The 16,724-nt window shown below is 37.4% G+C and overlaps 2 protein-coding genes across 2 annotated transcripts; both read right to left on the bottom strand.

The window, feature by feature from the left end:
- Positions 1-884: 884 nt before the first annotated feature.
- On the bottom strand, positions 885-2,051 carry LOC116140561. Its single transcript, XM_031426175.1, has one exon. The coding sequence runs from the start codon at positions 2,049-2,051 to the stop codon at positions 885-887; it is 1,167 nt and encodes a 388-aa protein (XP_031282035.1).
- Positions 2,052-2,895: 844 nt separating this feature from the next.
- LOC116140647 (protoporphyrinogen oxidase, mitochondrial) lies at positions 2,896-16,318 on the bottom strand. Its single transcript, XM_031426247.1, has 18 exons — positions 16,187-16,318; positions 16,042-16,081; positions 15,027-15,162; positions 14,757-14,822; positions 14,447-14,497; positions 14,236-14,292; positions 14,082-14,158; positions 13,920-13,956; positions 13,677-13,742; positions 13,319-13,359; positions 12,497-12,629; positions 11,848-12,027; positions 5,659-5,733; positions 5,246-5,369; positions 5,059-5,167; positions 4,843-4,917; positions 4,665-4,771; positions 2,896-2,999 (listed from the first exon to the last, which is right to left on the bottom strand). Exons 1-18 carry the CDS (start codon positions 16,287-16,289, stop codon positions 2,896-2,898), a joined length of 1,581 nt encoding a protein of 526 aa, XP_031282107.1. The 5' UTR covers positions 16,290-16,318.
- Positions 16,319-16,724: the final 406 nt, after the last annotated feature.

Raw genomic sequence — 16,724 nt, 5'->3', positions numbered from 1 at the left:
ACCCCAAAACACCCCCACCCCCCCAAAAAAAAAAAAACACACACACACAGAGACACAACCAAAAAAAAAAAAGTAACATAGAAATTAACAGAACACCATCCTAATTTTCTATTCTTTTTTACAGAAAACAAATAATTTAGATTGAGAAAGGAGATAAAAAGATGTACATATAGGGGAACTAGCTGTCCACATGGGCATCAATGGAGAAACTTGAAACCTACTAATGTATCAAGGTACAAATACGAAAAGCATATCTATAGCCTTGGTAACCAACTAAAAAGCAGAGTCACCATTCAATCAATACAAAGGAAAAATTAGTTGATTGTACCTTCCAACTGTAGTCTTGAATTAAAGTTAGCAGACAACAAATTTTCTTTGAAAAAGAAGAGCACAAGATAACTATATTTGAATAGAAAAGTTCAACCAAAATGTAGAGCAATTGACTGCAAACTCTTCATTGGTTCAGTTAAACAACCATGTGAAACACCATTTTGCAATACAAAGCAACTCATCAATACTGTAGACTAAATAAATTAATAAACGAATCTATTATACAATCCCAAAATAACAGGTTATGCATATAAAACACATTGATGAAAGAAAAGCATATGCTGAGTTATCAATCTATCAACTCATCCAAAATTTCTCAGCCAAGCTTTTGTAAATAATAATAAATTTTTTACGCTCATCTTCAGAAAACAAAAACTACAATAAGCCATGCCCAGGTCATGTCAGTTGCGGTAGAAAGGCCAGATAACACAAGAGGACCTTAAAATAAAAATACACCAACTACCAATCCAACAATTGCTTAACCTTAATATTGTTAGCGCATACCAGTTGCTTACATTCTGGGAAACTCATCAATTGCTTCAACGAGTCTAGTTCTAGAATCCAATAAATGAATCTCGAGAATCCAGCGAACTCTTATACGCCTCCATCACTTCAGGGTTACCATCCATATAACAGGTCAAAAATCTTTTCTCGAAGTCCTTTTTACTCATATTTAAATACCAGACTACATCTATATCCTTCTTTGACAACTTTTTTGACATCACAACTTTGAGAGCCGACACTCTTGGAATGATTCTCCTCTCCAGACTAAACATCAACAAGTTAGGACATCTAACAATGTCTGATGACTTCAATCCCATTTTTTTCACGAAGAAATCCATCAATACCCTAATCTTCTTCACCGAGCAAAGCATTAATATCGGTTGTCTTTTAAATGCCAAAAGGAAATCACTTTCAGACCAACCATAGCTCATCAGAGTCTCCTTTTTACTTTCCCATTTCGATTTGCCAAAATTCGTCATTGACCTAAAACCTATAATGAAAGACATACTAGTTGGTTCAAAACCCATTTCCTTTAAGGCATTAACCACATTTTCAAACATATCAGCTCTCAAAAGAAGCGATTGTGGCTTTAACATAATCAGTCTCACAATATGAGGTTCAGGCACACCATGTGCCCTTAGAGTGTTCAAATTCGGCCCCATATGCTTCTGAACATTGTTGCCAATGACACGGGTGGATTGCTTCAAAGCACTGATAAGATTCTCATTGGTTTCGACAAAGCCTCTAAGGAAATCAAAGGTGGGTATTATATGGTTCTTTAAACTAGACTTCAAAATTCTTTTATCTGAACATAGAAACTTAGGCAAGAAAGGTCCTCTAATTCCCACCGATTCAAAATACTCCATCTTGGGTTTAAGATTTTTGTCTGCGTCAGCCAACAGAATAGATGGGTTCTTAGAAACTAAACTAGTGATGTGGGATGTAGCAAATCCATGAGACCTTAACAATTGACGAACTGAGTTTGGTTTCTGAGTGTTTTTTATGTCAACTAGCTTAGAAGCTTTGATAGCTTTTTCTAAAGACAACCCACATGCGTTTGAAAGGTAAGAGACTGTTAAAGACTGTTGGTCTCCGGTGGGTGCTGCAATTGAGTTTACAGATTGTAGAGTCTGAAGATACCGGACATTAGAATAATTGATATTGAAGTCTATGGTTCTCTGTTGAACTAACCGGGTTTTGAATATGAAACGAAACATTGCTAATGTAAAGAATTAGGAATATGGGATTTGGTAATAATAGAAACTCACCAGATAGGAGAAGCTAAAATCGAACCCCAAACTCCACCAATGTTCTCGCCACCACAGTTCGCGCAGGGAGTGATTTTGTATATGAATGAGTAAGCCGCTCGTTGCTACACTTATGTCCAGACTCGGTTTTATTGCAAGATTTCAGCCGTTCGATATGAGGACCTTTCTCCTGATCAATTTTTAAATTTAAAAGAGTAATTATTTTAGCATGCATTTAATCAAATTGAGGCAAGTCTTTCTAACCATAACTGTCTTAGGCATAGTTTTTAATTGTTATAATCAAATTTTGAAATATATTTACCAAACACACTTTGGGTGATTGCTTAAGAAATAAGTGATTAGGAAAGAAACTACAGTAATGAATAAGCCCAAACTCACCATTAATCTCATTTTACCTTATGCAATCAAATTCCACGAAATGGAACTAAACTGCTGTCAATGTAACCTGAATTTGAGCAATCAATTACTGAATTTGTAACAAGACGTTGTAAACAGAATTTTTATGATTTGGGGCCAAAATGTTTCAACAAGAATATCGAATGGAAGACCATGACGTTAAAAATGGTCTTTTTATCTTTCACAATAAAAGTCTTGCACAATAGCATTCTCACTTTCCCTCCAAATGAAAGAACATTTTTACACACATTCTATAATTGAAATCTCTTGCTATATTGTACAGGCTACAGAACTGAAGATAGAAAGTGGCAAAAGAAGAAAATACAAAGGTATCACACTACAAAGCAGAAATACAGCTTCCATCTCAACAAAGAGGATCCTCGCTCGAGCGTCTAGTTTAGTTTTCTGAGGAATTTTCCAAATACGAAATTACAAGATCAGCAGCATTGCACCCAGAGGATATATTTAATTTGCCAACGGACAATCTACCTCTATGGTTACCTACCAAGATGAAAATCAGACCACAAATAAGAAAACAGAACCGATGGTAGATGTAATTTAGCATGTAATACAGTGGTTGGTAGACACGCTATTATCGCAGTAAAAGAAGAGTATTATATTATAGGTAAATCTACCATTGTATTTACTCCCTTGTCCCAAATGAGACCACCTTGCGAAATACTCCTCAACTTCTCTCCAGCACTTCCTTCAGCTTAAAATGTCATGACATTTAATCCATGTGCTTTCAACTTGTATGCTGCTGCAACCCCACTTGAACATCATATTATAATGTCATTCTCAATTTTCGAGCGAAAAAGAAAGCACACACAATCAGAAACAGGTATATGGTATGAGCATGAGCCTAGTTCAATGAGTTTGTAGAAAAGCCCATGATACATCAAGGGTTCATTTTTTACAGTCATGTGATTCAAAAATCAAAACTACTCATTTTGTCAATCCACATGAGACCCCCATGTTTACAGACATCTATGAACAGCTCAGTGACTATTCTTTATATGGGCCGTTACTCACAGTAAGTGCATAATCATCTTATTGGGCTGTTGCTCAGTGTACCGTAACCATATCTAAATACACTCGTTCTTTTTTAAATTCTTGTGTTCATGTTCTTCCCGGCACTTGCATCCTTATGTAAAACCTTAATTCAAAATTCTTCTTTTTTTAACAAATAAAATATTTATTTCAAAGAAAAAAGAAATTGAAAAAAATTAATTGTGTTAGGAGAAAAATAAAGTTTCACTTATTTTTATACCATTTCTATAGTTTATCACTTTGTAATTTTATGAACAACGAGAAAGAAATTCTTAAATTTAACTGGGTATAGAATAATTAAAATGATGAATTTAAACAAATAAAAAAAGGCTTAAAGATTAATAATTTGGGAAAGTAATAGCAGAAGGACAAAGGAAGAAATTATTTGTTTGAAAATATAAATGATGTACTTCGAAAATAGTAACTTTTTAAAAAGTTTTTGATGATTTGTAGGGTTAAGCAATGTGGTGCATTTAGCAACTACCATTTAAACTTGCAATGGACCACTTTTGATGGAAGTGGTCCCTTTCTGCTTTAATAGGAGGGAAAGAGAACCTAAAACTAAAAGCAGTTTGAATTTTACACATGTTAACAATAATATAGAAGCGTTCCATGTAAAATCAAGTGTAGCGTAATTTGAAACCCATTACCATTTATCTTAAAAGACCAATATTTTTTATGGATGTTTCAAAGAATATACCCATTTATATCTTTATACCTTTTGTTGTGCAGTAAATCTTGGAAGGATAAGGTCAATTCCTACTATGGTAAGGAGCATAATCAAAGCCGAATATCAAGTTGTTTTTCTATTTAAAAGANACACACAACTAAAAGGAATTATTAAGGACAAACATGTAGAGTTCCTTGGTGGCCATTATTACTATTCTCCACAATCTTATATTATTTTCAAAAGGGAGTTACAGTAGGTAGATGAAGCGGAAATCTATCAGGTGGTTAATGCATTGAACATTTGAGCCACATATGCTCATATGATTTTAGAAATTGTCTCTGAATTAACTAACCTTAAAAGTATATAGAATTATAAGAACCCTGAATAAATATTTGCAGAATTGCCAGCCTTTTAGCTGGCTGATCTTTGAGCTGATGAGTTGTTACCTGCATAAAAGAATCCAGGAAGATTTTTCTCCATCTTCTCAATTGCTTCTAGAACAGAGTCATAGTTACGCCCATACAAGGGAAATGCTTTACTCCAGAAAAAATGACTGCCATAAAATGTACTTTAAGTTATAAGATAAAATATCTACATCCATAGATTATTAAATGATGTACATACTTCATAAATGTGGGTTCCCCTTCCACTCCTAACAACTGCCTAAGGTCGGAAGTAACAATCTGCTTCAATTCATCCCTAAAACAATAACCAGTACATGCAAAAGGTTAAATGCACAAAATTATATATAAGTAAGCCCACAAAAAAAATCACAAAAAAAATTGGAAAACAGGAATCCAGTAGTAAGTAGAATATCAAAAGCACTGAATTTTCTCATACGTCGAAGATTTCGCCAGTTCCCTGTTACGGCTTCCCCCAACAAAGGTTGTATAAAGATGTAGATTCTTAGGGGCGCGGTCTGGGAACATCATAGAGGAAAAAAGTGTACCTATAAAATAGAATATTCGTAACAGAAGCACTAGGAAAATGATGTCATTCCTTGAACTGGGCTTTAGCTATGCATTACCAAGAGTCTTTAAACCGATTTGTTGCTCCTTAGAGGGAACAAGAACTCCAAATCCTTCAAGAGGCTTCTTGACATTCTCCTTCCTAAAGGTGGTGATGATGACTGATAGTGGCAAGTAACTCACCTGCATGATGCGTAGCAAATACATTATTGTTGCTTTCAACTTTAACATAATGGGAGCATATAAGATATAATAACTTTGACAGCCTATTGCTTCATGAGACCATATCATTTCAGAACAATCAACCTCTGCCCTCATGGAGCCGAACTTTTATCTTTTGCAAATTAAATAAGTAAAATGAATCATTTAACCACAGCTTTGAAAAAGCCTAAATCCCAACAATTGCTGAAATCTCCAAAAATATTGATGATGATTTGCGCAGAGGCTAAACTCAAATTGTTAGAATAAGTACCTCGGGAACAAAGTCTAATGGAAAGAGATTTCCTCGTTTTGTAATCTTCATTTCTTTGACATTATATACTGGAGCCTATCAAAATCAAAATCCCTGTCGCTTAAGAATAATGTAATTTTAGCAACGCAAATATAAATAAGTGTAGTAAGTAAAGTGAGTATATTACACCTGATGTTCCTAGGACAGAAAAAGATTCCATACAATTAAATAAAATGTCTACAGATAGCATTCAAGCATGTACTTGCATGTAAATGCTTAACTGGTTCATGTATTTGTTGACCATATATTAGTGTCAGTAAAATGGAAAACATGTTACAAGTGCACTAAGTCAGAGTTTTCTGTTCTTGACAAACATTTCTTTTCTTCAGTGCAATGCATTCTGGCAGTTGGACAAGTATTCAACAATAGCAGCGTGTGCACTCACATTATTTTAGCTCTTTCTTTCTTCCTAATAATGTCAGTTGTAGAGGCTTTCTATGCTTTCAGCAGCTAGCATGCAGACTGATAGGAAACTAAACATTCCTGGAGGTTCAGAGGAGGGCATCAAGGGAATTACACAGCCTAGCAGCAAGGTGTACGTGAGGAAGAATAAAGTGAATTAGAAGGCCACATGGGAGCTGCTTAAAAAGGAATATTTAGACGTGGCACCAGATTAGCAAAGGAGTTTGTTAGGCCTGCAGACTAGTAGAATAAGTTTGTTAAGATAATTGGGTATAAGAAGGTTACGAAAGATGTACAGGGCATGGGATTATTCACAAAGTTGTATTGGGAGGGTCTTAGCTCCTCGAAGTGCTAGAGTTATCTTTTCTTTTCTTTTCATTTTCTGCATTCTGTTCTTCTTCATTTACCTTTAAAGTTCTCAGTACTGGAACATCCAGTTCTGCAGATTATTAATATTAATATCAGTGCATTATTCAGTGTTTATTCTTGTTCTCTGTGTGAGTTGAGTTGGTTGATCGTGAATCAGTCAGGTTCTTATCATTGGTATCAGAGCCAAGGAATCCTTATGGTTAATACGAGGATGGAGACCAGGATTGAGGGATTGGAAAAAGATGTAGGAATTGTTAAGGAGGACCTTGGCAGTATCAAGGGGTATCTCATGGAATTCAAAGAATGGATGCGATTGAGGGATGAGAAGGAGAAGAGTGGTGATCAAGGGAAAGATAAGGGAGAAAAATCAGGAAACCAGATGACTAATGAAGAAGGAAGCCCAGCACAATCGGAAAACACCGGAGGATTAAAGCGACTCAGAAGTAGTGCGATTGATGGAGATGATCGGAAACAAGGAAGATGGATTTACCTGTGTTCAATGGTGAAGACCCGGATGGATGGACTTTCTGAGCCGAACGGTATTTCAACATCAACAAGATTTCCGAGGCTGAGAAGATGGATTCAGCGGCGGTGTGCATGGAGGGAAGGGCCCTCAATTGGTTCCAGTGGACTGATTCAAGAGCTCCGTTTCCAAATTGGGGAACGTTTAAAAACGCACTAATCGAACGATTTCGGCCATCCTATAAGGGTTCTGCTTTTGAGTCCTTGGTGGCGTTGAAACAAACCGAAACTGTAACAGAATACCGTGAGCAGTTTGAATTGTTTGCTGCACCGATGAATGAGGTAGGAGAAGAATTATTGATGGGCACATTCACTAATGGACTAAAAGAGAAGATTAAGGCAGATCTAAGAATTGCTAGGCCCACCTCACTTTTTGAATTAATGAACCAGGCCCACAGGATAGAGGAAAGAAATTGGATCCTAGACAAGTCTAAATTTAAACCAAACCGAGTCCAATGAAATTTTAAAGCTGAAGCAAGTCAGTGGAATTTTAAAACTGAACCAAACAAAATTGACCAACCATATACACGAGTTACACCTAGCCCAGAACCTCTTAGAATCGGCTGGGGCTCCAACTACGCAAAAAGTGCAGAACGCACCAGTGGAGTACAAACGCGATCTGAAAAGGGAGAGAGACCACCTGAATATTCACCAACAAACCTTCGAGAGGGTAATTTTCGACGACTAACAGACGCTGAAATGCAGTATAAAAGAGAGAGAGGGTTGTGTTTCAAGTGCAACGAGAAGTTTGGCCCCAATCATCGTTGTCGGAATAAAACACTGCAGATTTTGTATGTTACAGCTGATGAAGAGTCTGAGGAGGAAGAAACCATTCTGAAACCCGAGGATGAGACCCATACCGAAGGTACTCCTATTGCCCTATCTATGAGTTCCATTGTAGGTATACCTTCAACAAACACGTTGAAGCTTCGTGGGCAGATTAAAGGGGAGAGAGTCATAGTGTTGGTTGACAGTGGGGCCTCCCATAACTTCATCTCTGAAGATCTGGTCAATAAGTTGCAACTGGGTAGGGATGATACTAAGACTTTTGGCGTCATGGTGGGGAATGGGTATACAGTAAGGAGTACTGGGGTTTGTAGAGAAGTGGAACTAGAAATTCAGGGCATCACAGTTTGTCAAGATTTTTTTCCGTTTGAGTTAGGAGGAGCGGATGTCGTTTTGGGAATATCTTGGCTGAGTTCTTTGGGTGATGTGTGTTCTAATTGGAAGAGCTTAACAATGAAGTTTGAAGTTCATGGAAAATCAGTGACCCTACAGGGAGATCCTTCGTGGTTTCGTTAAAAGCAATGCTCAAGTCACTACACCAACAGGGGGAGGGATATGTCATTGAGTTCTGTTCTGTTACTCATCTAGATAGTGTTTCGGCCCCAATTCTGCATCCGGAAGTGGAGATTGTTCTGACCGACTTTTCTAGTCTCTTTGATCATTCAGGAACTCTTCCCCCCCATCGTAAAAGAGATCATGCCATCACTCTCAGAGAAGGGGCTCAACCCCCCAACATTAGGCCTTACCGATACCCGTTTTTTCAAAAAAATGAGATTGAGAAATTGGTGGGTGAGATGCTAGCAGCTGGTGTTATCCAACCTAGCATAAGTCCCTTTTCGAGCCCCGTTTTACTAGTTAAAAAGAAGGATGGAAGTTGGCAATTTTGCGTCGACTATCGGGCTTTGAATGATCTCACCATTCCTGATAAATTTCCGATACCCACCATCGACGAGTTATTGGATGAGTTAGGGGGTGCATCCATATTTTCAAAACCTGACCTTAAATCGGGCTACCACCAGATTCGGGTTCGAGATGAGGATATCCCAAAGATTGCTTTCTGAACCCATGAAGGCCATTATGAGTTTTTAGTTATGTCATTCGGCCTAACTAACACTCCTTCCACATTCCAAGCATTGATGAATGACATTTTCAAGCCATTCCTCCGCAAGTTCATTCTTGTTTTTTTTAATGACATTCTGATATATAGCGCTGATTTGTTTACTCACATTCTGAATTTGAGACAGGCTTTCCAGACATTGCAGGAGCACCAGCTGGTCCTTAATAAAAACAAATGTGTATTTGCTCAAGAGAAATTGGAGTATTTGGGCCATTTAATCTCAGCGAATGGAGTGGAGGCAGATTCGACAAAGATTGATTGCATGTTATCTTGGCCAACTCCTCCCACCTTAAAGAGCTTACGAGGATTCTTGGGGCTCACAGGGTACTACAGAAGATTTGTTCGGAATTATGGACAAATAGGCCACCCATTAACCCAATTGTTTAAGAAAGATTCCTTTCGTTGGGGTGAGGAAGCACAAAAGGCCTTTGATACTCTCAAGCACGCCATGGTGACTGTTCCGGTGTTGATCATTCCTGACTTTTCATTGCCCTTTGAGGTTCACACTGACGCGTCAGGATCAGGAATAGGCGCTGTGCTAGTACAAAGAGGTCGTCCAGTAGCTTTTCTTAGCAGGGCTTTCTCCTACTCATCCCGATAAAAGTCAGTTTATGAGCGTGACCTCATGGCGATTGTTTTCGCCGTTCGCAAATGGAGCCATTACTTGCTTGGTCGGAAGTTCATTATCAAGACGGACAAGCGCAGCCTCAAGTTCCTAATGGACCAATGACCTCTGACCCCTGAGCAGCACAAATGGATCTCCAAATTGTTAGGATCCTCCTTCGAAATCCAGTACCAACCTGGCAGCTCCAATAAAGTGTCGATGCCTTGTCTCGCCAGGAAACAGTTGTGTCCATGCATGCCCTATCAATAGCACACTTCAGTGAGTATGAAGATTTGGCTGCTGAGGCTTTCCAAGATCCAAAACTCAAGATAGTTGTGCAAGATCTGCTACTTCATGCGTCATCTCGGCCAAATTACTCTCTTCGTAATGGCTGCCTCCTTTACAAGGGCAGGTTAGTACTCCCTATGACATCTAAGTTTATTCCCCGGTTGCTCCATGAGTTACATGACACTCCAAGTGGCGGGCACTCTGGGTTTTATTGAACTTACAAACGAATCACTAGCATACCGTTCTGGGAAGGCATTAAACGTGATGTTCAAAAGTTTGTCCTGGCTTGTGGCGTCTGTCAACAGAACAAGCATCAGGCCTTAAAACCTGCCGGCCTTTTGCAGCCACTCCCCATTCCTAATTTAGCATTTGATGATGTTTCTATAGATTTTATCGGGGGACTCCCTAAGGCTTGTGGGTATGACACTATACTGGTCGTTGTTGACAGGTTGACTAAATATAGTCATTTTCTTCTGTTATGCCACCCTTATGATGCTAAGCAGGTTGCGACTCTTTTCATCAGCGAGATAGTACGTCTTCATGGGATTCCCAAATCCATCGTTTCGGATAGAGATCAGGTATTTATGAGTCATTTTTGGACTGAATTATTTCGGTTGGCAGGGACTATCCTTAAGTTTAGTTCGGCATATCACCCCCAAACAGATGGACAAACAGAGGTGGTTAACCGTTGCTTGGAAACTTATCTTCGTTGTTTCACCTCTTCCAAAGCTAAGCACTGGCCTAAATGGCTCTCTTGGGCTGAGTTCTGGTTTAACACCTCTTACCACAGTGCTACCAATGACTCCGTTCACGGCTCTTTATGGACGGGACCCCCACTTCTCCTGAAATTCACTGAAATTAGATCTGCTGTGGAGGATATTAATCAGCAAATGGTCGAACGCAATGCTCTTTTGGAGGATCTTAAAGACAACCTACATGCAGCGCAAACTCGCATGAAAACTACAGCCAATGCCCACCGTAGGGACGTAGTTTTCCACCCGGGTGATCTTGTGTACCTCAAGCTACAACCATATAAATTCAAGTCTTTATCCAAGAAATTCAATGAGAAGCTGAGCCCCCGTTTCTATGGTCCCTTTGCAGTTGTGCAACGGATAGGGGAAGTTGCTTATAAATTAGATGTCCCTCCTACTGCCAAAATCCATCCAGTTTTCCATGTTTCTCAACTCAAGCAGAGTTTGCACTCAGCAGTCCCTATCCAACCTCTCCCGGCCTTCTTGACTGAGGACTTAGAGTTAATGGTCCATCCTGCTTCAGTTCTGGTTATTCTAACTCTTTTGGATGGCTCTAAGGAGGTCCTAATTCAGTGGCAGGATCTTCCTTCTTTTGAAGCTACATGGGAGCCATATGATGTCATTGCTAATCAGTATCCTAGCTTTCACCTTGAGGACAAGGTGGCTCTCCTAGGGGAGGCTATTGATAGGAAACTAAACATTCCTGGAGGTTCAGAGGAGGGCATCAAGGGAATTACACAGCCTAGCAGCAAGGTGTACGTGAGGATGAATAAAGTGAATTAGAAGGCCACATGGGAGCTGCTTAAAAAGGAATATTTAGCCGTGGCACCAGATTAGCAAAGGAGTTTGTTAGGCCTGCAAACTAGTAGAATAAGTTTGTTAAGATAATTGGGTATAAGAAGGTTACGAAAGATGTACAGGGCATGGGATTATTCACAAAGTTGTATTGGGAAGGTCCTAGCTCCTCGAAGTGCTAGAGTTATCTTTTCTTTTCTTTTCATTTTCCGCATTCTGTTCTTCTTCATTTTCCTTTAAAGTTCTCAGTACTGGAACATCCAGTTCTGCAGATTATTAATATTAATATCAGTGCATTATTCAGTGTTTATTCTTGTTCTCTGTGTGAGTTGAGTTGGTTGATCGTGAATCAGTCAGGTTCTTATCACAGACAAACACATAAGTCATACTAATTGGCTGGTTTACGTGGGGACTTATCTGGTTGACACCATTACTCAACTTTGAAACCCAGTTTCTCAATTCAAAGATAAATAAATAACTGAAAAACACTTCCTCTAATAAAAAGAAATACCAACCGTCATGATTACTGCATCAAAAGATAAACCTTGTGAATGCTTGCCATGGTTAGATGCATAACAGAGTGACCAATTCTCTAATGCTGATTTCCTTTCACGACCATAAGATAATGATAGAACCTTTGATCTTAGTTTAAGCTCATCCTCGTCAAGCTTTTTGCTCAAAGTATCAGTGAGTGTCTGCAAAAGTGAACATAAAACAACAAGAAAACAGCAACAAAAATCAATGAGATTATCAGTAAAGAGGCCAGATTTGATTCAGGACACCTGCTAGAGGGACAAACGAGGAAACAAAAGAATTTTAGTTGCAACTGGGTTATAAAAGATAATGTAATTCAATAGATGTGATGACCTTAGAGGTAAAATTCAATGATAAATGGAACAGGTGAGGCCAGCTCCTAGAAAATTAAATAAAATCATAATAGTATTATATCATCACTTTTCTATATTAAATAAAAATGGCAGTGAACAATTATCTTTCTGTTGCAAATCTTAAGAGGATAAAGAATGTGGAATCACAAACAATTGGACAAGTGAAATTCATGAATACGCACTGATATAAGAGAAGCATACTGCATGAGTGAGATCACCCACAACAATGAATTACATAGTCTCTTGAGAAAAAGAAAGGTTGCACTAAAACCACTACCTGCATTCCACCAACAAAAGAAAATGAACCACGTGGGCTACGCTTCCTTTCTGAAGAACCCTTTGTTTCAACACCTTTATCCCTTTTGGCAGACAACTTTGATTGAATGGCCCCAGCTATGACAGAACCATATCTGACAAAAGATATAGAGAACTTGGAACTTATAAATAAACACAAATTGAGCAACAAGCACCCAATAAAAGAGTGTCACTCTGTTACATTTTATTAATCTAATTCTGGCATTAGTGTTCATTCAATACAAATGGTAAAGTCATTAACTGTAACAATTGTACAGAGAAGCAACTGTTTTTGCAGGTAAATTTGCTAATAACATGGATATAACTCTTCATGAAATAGGCATATTCTTCAATAGCTCAAGTAAGTTTTGAACAGAATGGAGATAGCATGACAAAGGCCAAAGAAATCATGTTCCATCATCAGAAAATTATATTGTTTGGTAGTCAAGGCTCAACATATTAACATGTCAAAAACTTTCTCATATGAAGGGCAACCACAAATGAAACCATCCACACAAAACATAATTTTGCCACCAGTCTTCAACTTTCATGAATATTGATCCATATCCACAGAACACATCTGACTGCAGCACATTAGAGACAAGAATATCAAAGTAATATACTCAGAACATAATCATCTTTATCTTTAGTAAATGAAAATATCTATTTTGCATATGGCCTATTAAATGTGTGATTCACAAAGTTGAAATGCATCCCAAATGCAAAAATTGCAAGAAAGTAACAACATAAGCAATGTTCATAAGTAATGTACAGGAGTATCAGGAAAGTCGCACAAAGTATAAACCTTTTCTCTAGATTCCATAGCTCCGGAAATGAATGGCGCATCTGTTATAACAATGACAAGTTAATCAACACAAATACTGCAGAAATGAAAATGAATCAGAGTCAAGAACTCCATGTTATCACTGACAAGATGTCATGCTCAAGATCAGCTCACTAGTATGAAAAGTTCCAATATTGCAAATACATGTCCCATCTCAACCTTAAACAGGTAGTATAAGAAAAATTCATTAGCATTATAAAATTTTTGCTCAAGAGTCTTCGCCAGTACAGCAATTAATATTAACAAAGAGAGAGGGGGAAAAAACCATTTTTATGGTCCTTGCATGAGACTTATAAAGGTCGTCAGAGACATTACTCACCACAAGAGATTCAGGATCTCCAGCATTGGTGCCAGCTACAAAAGGGTCTATGAGAAAATCCACAACCTAACATAATCATAGATTAAACATTATAAAATTTTGATCGAGACATCAAATATTTCACATCAATTTTGAAGCTCTAGACAATTTTGGAAAAATCAAAAGACCATATGTTTTAAAACATGCATATAACATTACCCGAGAAATTAAGTACCATAAATTGAAATTACTAGAGTGCAGTACCTCTTTCCCAAAATGACGCTGGAAGAACCCACCTACACTGCAAGAGAAGAAATAGCAAACCTGAATACTAAGAAGTTTACTTCCTTGAAAGCTACAACTATGACAACTAGCCAAAATGGAAGTTCAAATAATTTGAACATGCTAATAAAATAAACTTATCACCTTTCATTCGCATTAGCATCAGACACTACAGTAGAATCGCTTTTCTTCCACAAAAATGGCTCCAGAATGATTTGAAGCTGTAACCACAGAAATCCACTCCATGTGAGAATTTATAGATTACTGGATGACCTCAAACACATTATGCTAAACAAACCTTTGACTGGGTAGAAAGAATGTTGCTCTTGATAAGTGCAATGGGGTCTGAGGGGATCTGGCATTAAAAATTGAGCAAAAGCTTATGGTCAATAGACTGCTCATATATATAGAAAAAAAAAAAGATATAATATTATAAAAATGAGTCCCCTTGTCTTAATGTTAAAAAATTTAAACAAAATTGCAACATAAAAGCAGCTACCAGAACATACCAGAATGGGCACCCCATTTCTCACAACGTACCGTTTGTTTTGAGCAATCGGCTGCAAGGGGAGACAATATCAATATAGTCAAGAGAGAGCTGCTTTTATATATATGTATCATTGACCGTTAACTTTCCAGCTTTCAACTTCAAAGCAGCAAAATTCACATCGCAGAATTCAAAACTGTAAAGTCTACATGATTGCAATAAAGTTGACACTTAAAAATGAAGTTAAAACAAAAACCCCATTTACTAGCACAAAATGACACAAACTGTAGCTTCACAATGTCATAAATTTGAGATAATAAGGTGACTCTTACGAATTGTTGCTTTTCCCGAATTCCAAGATCATCAAGCAAATTTCTGACTTCCGTTTCACTCTCAGTCTGCACAGTGTCAAAAAATCATTAAGACTAACGCACACATCACTATGTATGAACATCATCACATCATGCATACATGAATATCATCAATCATTTTCAGAACTAACAGTTCATAGTAACCTTTTAACTGCTTAACAACACCTCCTAACCATGTATACTAGTAAATAGTATTTAACTAAAGAAGTAGTATATTATAGGTAAATCTACCATTGTATTTGCTCCCTCGTCCCAAATGAGACCACCCTGCGAAATACTCCTCAACTTCCCTCCAGCTTTTCCTTCAGCTTCAAACACTATAACATTTAATCCATGTGATTTCAACTTGTATGCTGCTGCAAGCCCACTTGAACATCATATTATAGTGTCATTCTCAAATTTTGAGCGCCAAAAAGAAAGCACACACAATCAGACAAATCAGAAACAGGTATATGTTTCTTACATAAATCATAGGTAACTTACTTAACATGTAAAATATAAACATGAGACTAGCTTTATAAGTTTATAGAGAAACCCATGATACATCAAGGGTTCACCTCCAACTCTTTACATTTAATCAAAAGGAATAAATTGAGAGGTGCCAAGTGTTATATAAGTCCCACTAGTTAGTGTGGGATTCATTTTTTACAATCATGTGATTCAAAACTATTCATTTTGTAAATCCACATGAGACCCACATGTTCACAGACATCTATGAACCGATTAATCGTATGATATGCTTCATAGTTCACATAGGTGAGTCCATATATATCATACATCATGGTTAATATGATAATCCTTTCCTATATATTATTGAATATAGGTAAACCATAATGACTGCAAAATTCATCCAAAACGTCTAAATTCTAAAATTTGTTAAAAACTCCAAAAAAAATTTCCGATTACTTCTGATCTCTCTGAAATCTTTCAAAAACACATAAAGTCTCCAATTAATTCTGAAATGACTCAGGTGCACCTGATTTTTTATCAAAAAAACAGTAGACGTCACCTCACCGGTATGAACATTGAGCTCTCATTTATTTAGTTTTCTAATATCCAATTTCATTCATAAAACTAACAAAATGGAGAAGATTTATCTAAGCTACAAATGCATTAACCAGTCTAAAGTGACAAAATTAAGTTCAAGTAAGGCATAAGCAACACGAATTAACAAATTTAAACACATAAAAACTTAACAAACACATAAAACTGAAAACCAGAGCAATGTAAAGACCAGTTAACATACCTAACACCAGCACCTACAACAGCCACTCGTTTGGCGGAACCTGAAAATTCCACATTTCCATTCATCACAACGCTATTCGACGAAAACATCATTCAATTTCAAATTTTGCTTCCATTTGTATATTTTAAAGAAAAGAGAGAGTTACTTTTATTATCTTCTCTGGCAGTTGGCGCCATTTGAGCTCTGAAAATTGAGCACTGAGAACCGAGAACTTTCCAATTCGCAGTCAAAATACGTTCATAAATCATAAGAGATCAACCACTCAGTGCAGTTGCAGGCTTACAGCAGTACATCTCGTATAAATAGTTTTAGGTTTTGGGCCCTGATTCTTTATATGGGCAAGGTGCATAAACATCTTATTGGGCTGTTGCTCAGTGTACCTTAACCATGTCTAAATACACTCGTTCTTTTAATACTTGTGTTTCTATAGATGAACTTCATAGTACAACATAATTATGTTTTGTTGTTTGTGACCTTGCCGTTGAGATGAAATCATTTTCTGTTTGTTTTTTCTGGTGGCTCCCAATTCCCATGCTTAATTTTCGCTCTCCTTTCTCACGTCCGGTACTGTCGCCCTCCTATACTTAATTTATTGAAAGTTGGGAAACTTTTTCACTTCGTCTTGAAGCTTGTACTCTTTTTACTGGATAGCACAGTGCATGACTGGAAATTTTTTTACACTA

The sequence above is a fragment of the Pistacia vera genome, unplaced genomic scaffold (assembly GCF_008641045.1).
Source record: "Pistacia vera cultivar Batoury unplaced genomic scaffold, PisVer_v2 Contig111, whole genome shotgun sequence".
In the NCBI taxonomy this organism is placed as follows: Eukaryota; Viridiplantae; Streptophyta; class Magnoliopsida; order Sapindales; family Anacardiaceae; genus Pistacia; species Pistacia vera.
The sequence above is the reverse complement of the archived record's forward strand: the minus strand, read 5'-3'. Positions and strand labels throughout refer to the sequence as shown.